The sequence below is a fragment of the Puntigrus tetrazona genome, chromosome 18, assembly GCF_018831695.1.
Source record: "Puntigrus tetrazona isolate hp1 chromosome 18, ASM1883169v1, whole genome shotgun sequence".
Classification (NCBI taxonomy): Eukaryota; Metazoa; Chordata; class Actinopteri; order Cypriniformes; family Cyprinidae; genus Puntigrus; species Puntigrus tetrazona.
Genome location: NC_056716.1, coordinates 22,390,146 through 22,399,494, shown reverse-complemented (window position 1 = coordinate 22,399,494; position 9,349 = coordinate 22,390,146). Strand labels below are relative to the sequence as shown.

General features: G+C 39.3%; 1 protein-coding gene across 1 annotated transcript in view; it reads right to left on the bottom strand.

Annotated features, from left to right (window-relative positions):
- Positions 1 to 258: 258 nt before the first annotated feature.
- Positions 259 to 9,349, bottom strand: part of LOC122363070 (protein-methionine sulfoxide oxidase mical3a-like) — a 24,649-nt gene continuing 15,558 nt past the window's right edge. Inside the window, exons 16-27 of the mRNA XM_043264964.1 lie at positions 9,054 to 9,237; positions 8,404 to 8,498; positions 7,435 to 7,712; positions 7,124 to 7,350; positions 6,762 to 6,839; positions 4,674 to 5,927; positions 4,511 to 4,599; positions 2,694 to 2,801; positions 2,515 to 2,608; positions 1,391 to 1,441; positions 848 to 913; positions 259 to 732 (exon numbers count right to left, since the gene is read on the bottom strand). Coding sequence (XP_043120899.1) covers positions 599 to 732; positions 848 to 913; positions 1,391 to 1,441; positions 2,515 to 2,608; positions 2,694 to 2,801; positions 4,511 to 4,599; positions 4,674 to 5,927; positions 6,762 to 6,839; positions 7,124 to 7,350; positions 7,435 to 7,712; positions 8,404 to 8,498; positions 9,054 to 9,237 — 2,658 coding nt within the window. The 3' untranslated portion in view covers positions 259 to 598. The remainder of the gene's footprint in view (positions 733 to 847; positions 914 to 1,390; positions 1,442 to 2,514; positions 2,609 to 2,693; positions 2,802 to 4,510; positions 4,600 to 4,673; positions 5,928 to 6,761; positions 6,840 to 7,123; positions 7,351 to 7,434; positions 7,713 to 8,403; positions 8,499 to 9,053; positions 9,238 to 9,349) is intronic.

Below are 9,349 nucleotides of genomic sequence, written 5' to 3'. Positions count from 1 at the left end.
ATATACACACACACACACACACACACTTCAAAAAGTGATCTTTGGACCCTGCTTATGAACTGCACTACTGTTCAAAGGTTTGGGGTCATTAAGACCTTTTAATGTTTTTGAACCTCTTAAATCTGTGCGTGCATTTATATAATGAATAAATACATAAAAATGTGAAACATGCTTAAAGTTAAAAAAAGTTTTCTATTTTAATACATTTTAAAATGTAATGTATTCCCATTTTTAGTGTCATGCTTCTTCAGAAATCATTCTAATTTGCTGATTTGGTGCTCAAGAAACATTTATTATGTTGAAAACGGCTGTGCTACTTCATATTTTTATGGAAACTGTGGAAGATTTTTTCATTTTTTGACCTTTTGCGTCTGTACTGTTGCTTAAGATCAGTCCAATGCATGCCTTGCTGAAAAAAATCTTACTGACACCAAACTTTTGAAAAGTAGTGTATATAAATTGATCAAAACGTGCAAGCAGACAAAAACAAACAGCACACGTACACGCGGTGTCAGTTCCCAAATAAGACAGGATATGACATTTTAGATGTACTGACAGCCAATAACCTGCCATGCCCATGCAGCTTCATTGTGAAAGGTTACAGAACAAAATTAGAGATTACAAGAGAGACTAACGTACTTAGCTGGTGAAGTGGAGGCTCTTGCACTACATAAAGAAAAAAGACTGTACAGACATAAACTGAATGATCGTGCTCTGTCCCTTTAGCTTTGGCTGCGTACAGCAGGGCAGGGGAAGGAAGAGAAGAGAGGAGAGAAAAGTAAAAGGCTTTAGAATGTAGTGCTATTACACAACCCGCACTAGAGGTGTGAGACTGGGGAGGTGTTACCTTCTGAGGAACAGCAAGGACAGAGATAGACAGGTCTTCTACGAGGGGAACCTAGAAAGGGCTCGACTAAGACCGCAGAGACAGGCAGGAAAAAAAAAGAGGCAGAGGGAGAGGAAGGATTCAGGAATGCAACCAAGCAAGGATGGGAATAATGGAGGAACGTGAGGTGTGAAGCTGAAATGGGTCTCAGAAAGTAGGCCACCGGTTAGCCCAAAGTAAAAGCGGAAATAGCTGATTAAAAAAACCCCACCATCTTTCCCGACAAAAAATTGATTTGTATTTCCACCAGCTGTTGAAACTTCATCTCATACAGTCATAGCCAGCAGCAGTTAGCAAACTAACTAATGCGAGCACTAGGGTCCAGATTTAATTCAAACTCAAAACTAACCACAAGCAGACAGGACAGGGTCCACGGCACGATAAAGCCAGAAAGCCTGTTTTCACGCCACTAAAATGCCTGTTTAATCTGCATTAACACACCATGAAGCTGTAAGGCGGTAAACGTGTTTGTTAGTGTCATTAAGTCAAATGTGTCGTACATACCACCCAGATGTACGTCCAAAAGGTTTGATGTACTAGAGTCTTCCCAGAAGTCTATATCATAAGGAAGGACACATCAAGAGGATTCTGACCATTAGAATTCAATGAGAACTGAATACGCTGCACTGCTCCGTCACTGTTTTATCTAAATATGCGAATGCAGTGAATGTAGCATTAAAATGAAAGGAAATGTGTTGTTGACAAATGCAAGACTTTGAAAACAAATATACTGTATGAGAGGTGACAATATACAACAATGAGGGATAATGATATTTCATAGGACATCATATGTATTGCAAGAACGGCTGAAACATTAAGTAAATGAATAAATTAACAAAATAAAAACATTTGTAAAGTTTAAGGTTAAAACGCAAAATACACTTATATGCAAGGTACATTTTATAAAAATAAGCCACCTTCTGTTAAAAAAAATATGTTAAACTGGTTTGCAGCCCTTTGGACTGGTTTTAAAATGGTTTTGGGCTTTTCATAACTGGTCAGGCTGGAAGACCAGCTAGATTAGCTGGGCCATGATGGTTTTGAACCATCTAAGACCATTTGAAACCAGCTAAAACTACCAAACCAGATTAGGCTAGTTTAATCTTTTTTAGCACGGTTAATTTCTCAATCAACGTTTTAGTATTATTCAGATGATTATACTTATTTGATTATTTAAAGCAAAATTACATATTTAATATTATTTTCTTTATTTTTCTTTAATATTTTTACTGATGAGACTGACTAAGATCAGGATTATTGCATTAAACAACGTACACAAGTAATATTAAAGTTGTAAAGTTATATTGTAATATAATAAAATAATATAATGTTTAAAATATATTGTGTGATTAGAGCTGTCAAAACATTAATCACAATTAATCACATTCAATACAAAAGTTTTTGTTTCCATAATATACTGTATGTGCAGTATGTGTACTGTGGTTGTTTATTGTGTGTAGATACACACACATTCTGTATATATTTTGGAAATATGTATATACACGTTTTTGTATTTACACAATGCAGTTCTGAATCTTACAAATCAATTAGCAATTTAAAAGTTTCTATAAAACTCTGATTCATGAGGCTCATCCACCACAAGATGGTGAGAAGAGATCGACAGATACCTGCTTCGCCTCTGAGTGCTTTCTCCACAGCTACACCCTTCTCCTCCAGCTGCCTCTGCTTGACCTCCACCTGCTCCAACTGACGCTGGATTATCTGAGATGACAGGCACACATATAAATACAAATTCTTTAAGAGACACATAAACAAGCATGCTTGAAAACACGTCACGCACACACACCTGTGCCCTGTGCAGCCTCCGGAGCTCCTCCTGCTTGGCCTGTCTCCGTGCTGCTCTCTGCACCCTGCGTGTTAGCTTGGCGTTGAGTTCCTCCTCCGTTTCCGCTCTCTGAAACAGCGTGGTACAGAAACTTATGCTGGAAGGGTCCGGGAACACCACCCAAACACCTACCACCTCTGATGGACATGACGACTCTGGGGTGGCTGCCTTGGTCGGCATCTCTGGCAAAACGCTATGTTTCTATCGAGAAACAAGATGTTGAGTGTTGCTGCTTTAGCCAATGGGTTTAAAGATCAAAGGGGCTCAACACATGTGAAATAAAAAGATGCTACCTTAACCGCATACGCTCTCTTGAATGCCAATGCATGAGGCACATAAAGCGACTCGGGAGAGAAAAGGCAGAAACTGAATTAATTTATATTCTGTATACTCTGTATTTTGATGTAACCACAGCACAAACACACGTCTATGTGCTATTAACCACACCCTACGTTCAGCTTCCACAATCTAAAATCTGGAAAACAATTTATTGTCATTGATACCTCATCCCCTTCATGGACCTCCTCATATATTGTTTCTTTCAGAAGGTCTGACTTGATATCTGACAGTTCTTCCCACAGCTAAAAGAACAGCCAGGAAAAAGGCATTAAATACCTCCAACGTTTAATAATAAAACTCACAAAGCATTAAATAACTCCAATAACTCCACACTCAGATATAAATGAGTCATGTATAAGCGCCAAGCAATGAGCCTTATTGCTGTATACAGAAAGACTGACAATATTTGAAGACTGAAGAGGATCGTGCGGAAACGTAAAGGGCAAAAATCTATACAAAAAGAAGATGAGTGGAAAAGTTAAAACTGGCAAAGTTTCATTGGAACAAAGCTACAAAAATGAATCACTCTGAAGTCCTTGGACATCTGATACAAAGCATATCATGTGAAAAGGCTTGTTACATAAAGGTCTAGTTCACCTAAAAATTAAAATTGAGTCATTAATTACACATCCTTGTGTCATTCCAAACCCGTAAGACCTTCGATCATCTCTGTAACACAAATTAAGACCTTTTTGTTGAAATCTGAGAGTTTACTGACCCTGCATAGATAGCAATGCAGCTGCAACATTCAAGGCTTAGAAAGGTAGTAGACATCATTAAAGAAGTCTCATGATGCACTTGAACCCAGTTCTCGGATTTCATCAAAAATATCTTAATTAATGTTCTGAAGATGGTCTTAAAAGTTAGGATTAACATAAGTGTGAGTATTTAAGGAATTTATTTTATTTTGGGGTTAACTACACAGACAAATATTCATAGATGCCTCATTAGTGACTGTTTCTATGGGCCGCAATATGTACGCTGTCCACTATATTGTAGCAGTCTTGATTTGACATCATTCACTATAGTAATCAATGACTATTCGAAAGATGCTACAGTCCTGCACAGAATGGCTCAACGGTGCTGTGTGAACCTACAGCATTGTGAATGACGTCAAGTTCACCATTCCAACATGGCAACCACATTTACATGCCTGGAGTCTATGGCTAACTATCCCTTTAAAGGCATAACAGCAAAAAGTCCCCATTTAATTCTAAAGCCAGCGGAATTAAGTCTATTGTCAACAATGTGGCAAACACAGCTCACACTGAAGTCATTTTCAAACCATGCTGCTAAATTTACAGTTGCATGGATTCCTATTGGAGTGGTTGCCCTGGAAAATATGCAGAGTAACATTAACATCTGCATTCTAGAGGTGTGAGACTGGGGAGGTCTCACACCTCTAGGATCAGAGAGAGGGGAGAGGACTTTGACATTACCTGAGCTCTGAGAGGACATCTATCTAGAAGAGCATGGCAGGACAAGTCTGTGTCTTCAGAGAAACTGGGATTTTTCCGGAAGCACAGGTCTAGAGTGTGAAAACACCATTAAAGTTATGTTCATGAGGAACAGGTTATTTATAGATCCATCCATCCATCTCACCTGATGTTCTGTTGATTCCTGACACTTTCCGCTTGCTCTCTGTGTTAGTTGCAGCAGGTAGAGTTTCCGCCACCATCACAGACTCTTTCCTCTTTTTGTCCTTCTTATACACCGAAAAAACAGTCTTCCAGAGGGATTTGTGCTTTCCTGGCTCCCGCTGGGCCTCAGCTCCTGCGTTCATGCTCTTCCTGCTTTTACGGGGTGAGAACAGGGAGTTGCGCTTTTTCTCCTTCTCCTCCATGCCGTTGTCTGCCCCCCACAGTTTCATTTCTGACCTTCGAAGCCGGACTTCAGGTCCTCCTGCCAGCAGCGGAGCAACCAACCGGTCAGGAAGCGTCCGCCTGTATTCCAGCCTACGGTTGTCCGTCTGGCCTTCGGGCTCTGTGACACCAGATCTTTCCGGCAGTCTGGATGCCCCTTCGGCCTCGTTTCCGCACAGGATCTCAATTTCATCCGGAGGAAGACTATGAGCTTGATCGAGCTCAGGTTTAAAACAGTCTCGCTGTGGAACAGGAGTAGGGCAGGTCGATGAGAAGACCATAACCTCTCGGTCCAGTATGGGTTCAGAATGGTGAAGGGCACGACATTGCTTGCCGACAAGAGGGGAATTAGACGGGCTGTACGGAGGAGTAGGAAGACCTGCGTCTGAGTTTAAAACGTTTTCATTTCCAAATGAGGTGGAGTTGAGGTCCAAATCCAACTTGTCACCCATCACGCAACCTTCTACTGTGATGCTCAGTCTGTGGATTACAGAACAGCGGCCTATTGTGTCTTCTAAAGCGACACCTGTATCGCCATCCATAGTGTGAGATGGTTCAGGCGGGGACGTGCTTTGAGATGGAGTTTGTGTGCTGGAGTCACAGTTTCTTGCCGTTTGGTTGGTAAAACTAGTATTGCAGGACGGTATGTAGGCGACTGAGGTGTAGAAGCTCTCTTTAACATTAGATGTTTGGGTTGCTGTATGCTTGGGGTCACATTCTCTAGACAGAGGTTCCAGGCCTAAACTCTTCCTGATCTCAGCACTCTTCAGCCAGAACTCCTCTACAACCTCTGACCTCTTGATTGGTGGACTCTCTAGATTTGACGACAGCTCAGGTGTGGGATTTGATTCTGGCGGTTTCAAGGATGGTCGGGGCTCTGTAGATGACTGTTGCAATGAAACGGACTCTTCTTCTGCCTGTTGGTCACATGGTTTGGAGTCTCTCACTGAGCTGGTGTCTATATCTGTGTTGTCACTGTATTCTTCATAAGACTCTAGTTTTTAAAAGCATAAAAGGATAAGGAAAGAAAATTATTGGAATAAGAAAGAATTCTAGAGACGTTATAGAATCGACTTAATAAAATAGTTTTGTGGGAAAGCGGTGCAGCCGTTCAGTTGCTCTTAAACAAGCAATGACATGAAGCATCCTGAAAAAGATAAAACTGTAAAGATTCAATTTTGGTAACTGTATCAACTATAGAACAATTTTTTTTTGTTTTGGAGGATTTTCACTTTTTAAAAAACTATATTCAGGAACTAGGAATTCTCAACAATTCACAGCACAATTAATGTAAAGTAAAACAAGCTAAATATTATTATATATATACACCTATAAAGTGGGCTAGCTTCTTTTTTATACTTCATGAACAGCAAATGTGATTAAAAGTATGTGCTAACCAGGCATAGTCACAGTTTGCCTTTTTTTATTATTTCTGATGTGACAAACCTTAGTGAACTCTTAGTGAATCTTACACTATGTAGTGTTGTGATTAGTAACAAGTGTTTACATTGTGCATCATTATTGCTTTCATTGTGAGCAAATAAACTGCTGTGTGAAAACTTATCATGTCATACCTGGTTAGGACATTGTTTAAGTTAGTGACTTAAAATCTGCAAAATATACAAAACAGGCAAACTAAAACAACTGCAAAGTATTTCCATAGCATAACCCAAAATTATAAAAAGCCAATTGCAAAATATACATACATTTAAAACACACTATTTATCATGCACAGCCTGCGAACGAAATAATCTGCAAAAACATCTTTTAATTTAAAATAATGCAAATGAGGTTAATTAAGGCCATCAACAGTCAGGGGCGGTGCTACCTTTAACAAACCCAGCCTCCTCTTCCTCAAGCCACACCCCTGAGAGCCGTTCCCTCTCCCAAGGGCAGTACTCACCCTCTACACATACACATCAACACACCCCAAAACAGACACACATTCAATGGAGAATGCACAACAACAAACATACAAACAAGCATGGCAACATCCACCTCGTATACAATTACACACACAAACATATTGTGGAAATATGAAACAAAAAACAGATATTGAGAGACATTAAATCAAACAATACCTTATCATAAGATGATTTTTTTTAAATAAACAAACTACAAAGTCAGACAAGATAAACTTTATCCATGTTATAAGAGCCCTTTCTAAAGAAAATGAGCAAAAACACCCACCATCACTAGACTCTCCCTTGTCTTGTTCTTCTTCTGAAACTTCTCCTTCTTCCTCCTCCTCCTCCTCATCATCCTCCCCCTCCTCTCCTTGTTTTTCGTGGTTCTCATCTCCCTCTTCCTCCTTTAGCTCCTCCCCCAGATCTAACTCACTCTCTCCATTGGTCCTGATGTTCGGCCCCTCCTCCTTCTTCCAGGCAAGCTCCTCCTCCTCTAGGTCTGACTCAGAGCTCTTAAAGCCAAAAAAGAGACAGATTTATCCAAGGAAAACATGCCAGTAAACATTAGTAACATAAGAGGAGCATGTTTTATACCTGGACTGCTCCTCTGTGTTTTTCTCCTGTAGGCTAGCACTGAGGTTGTGCTGTGCAAGCGTCTCCTCTGGAACCTCTTGCAGTGGGCTGTCCTGTTGTTTTGGGCAGGGTTTGTAGTTCTCCAGCTCAATGCGTTCTGGTGTACCACACAGTCTCTTGGCCAGGCTGGATACAATGTCTGGGTGGGTGCTGGAGGACCAAGAGTCTGGTGGGGTCGCTGTGCCCACTGATCCTAAAGAGGACAAAGACGTAGAAGCCGAGGATGGAGCAGGGGGAGCCTTGAGAGACAGAAACACAGACAAGTCATGTAAACAAGGCCATAAATAAATGCATAAACAAATAAGCTTGCACTTTATTTTAAAGGTATCATTTTTAAAGTATAATTATACATTTGAGTACTGAGTAATATTACTTAACTACTTGTGCTTACTATATGATTAAGGATAGGATTTGACTTAGTTTGCTTGTTACTTGCATGTAACTATGGATAATTAATTGTCATTATTAGTATATGTACATTAGTACATGTAGCATGTGCAATAAAAACACCTTAATATAACATGTTACCACAAGTAAAATAAATAAAAGTAAATAAAAACTTTTTGAACTGATTTACATGTATATATTTATATTCCTATTATTTATATAAATATACGTAATATATAAACAGATTTTTTAAAATATATACATGCATGTTTGTGTATTTATATACGCATAATAAATATACTCAGTACTCACACACGTATTATGTAAACAAAAATATATTTTGGATGTGATTAATTATGATTAATTGTTTGACATCACTAAATAAATAAATATATAAAAAAAATCACGGCGAAGGTTATACTATTTAAAAAAAATCCTGTTTTACATAAATGTATTCACAAATTTGTCATTATAATGATAAAATATAAACATCTCTATTTTATATATATCTAAAATCGGGCACATATGATCTGATGAGGTTACCTGAGTAGGTCGAGGGGCCACAGGAAGGGCCGGTCTCTTTCTCTGAGCCACGCTGGTCATTCTGTAGCTGAAGTGGTGCTTACAGTAAAACTTCCCTGTACAAACCAAAAGAAAGAAGACATAAGAGAGCAGGAAAATAAAAAAGTAGCTGATGCAAGGACTAAATGTCTTATTTATACTGTTGCATTAAGTCGATCCGAATGCCGCCTCTTTTTTTAAACTTGAAGTGTATGAATCATGTGATCTATACGACCCTATCAGTTACAACCTTTTGGTGTTTTGATTCCTATTTTTTTTTTAAAATGTTTTAAAAGGGATTTTTCTGAGGGCCTTCAGTTTGTGTGTGTGTGTTTGCCCCACTGTCATTATTGCACAACAATAAAAGCCCTGTCCCAACACACACACATTTCAGACCTTATGACTGTGCGATGGTAACAAAAGAGATGTTTGTGCGGTCGAAAACAGCCGCCTACAGCAACACAAAACAACAGGCCATTTCACACGCTGTGTCGCTCATCTTGTGACTACATCTATTAAAAGCTAAACACCTATTGTTTTGGATTTAAGCATAAAATCTTAAAAACACAAAGCACTGATAATGATCATTTTATTAGTGAAAGTATGAAGTGGTTCATCACACACGCACACACCATGTAGCTGGTCGTAAGCGTAGTTAGAGAGGCGTAATGTGGTGCTGCAGTGATCGCACTGGAAGCAGCTCCTGTGGAAGAACTTTCCCTCTGCGCTCAGCCTTTCCATGACATAAACGCGACGGCTGCAGAAATAACACACATCGCTGCCTCCCATGTTCACAGGAAACTCCTTCTGAGAGCCCTACAGGTGAGAGGTCAAAGGTCAAGAATCAATATAAAGATGCTTAACATGGGCAACTACAACTGCCACGACTAAATCATTTTTGTATTATTATAATTATTATTATTATTAT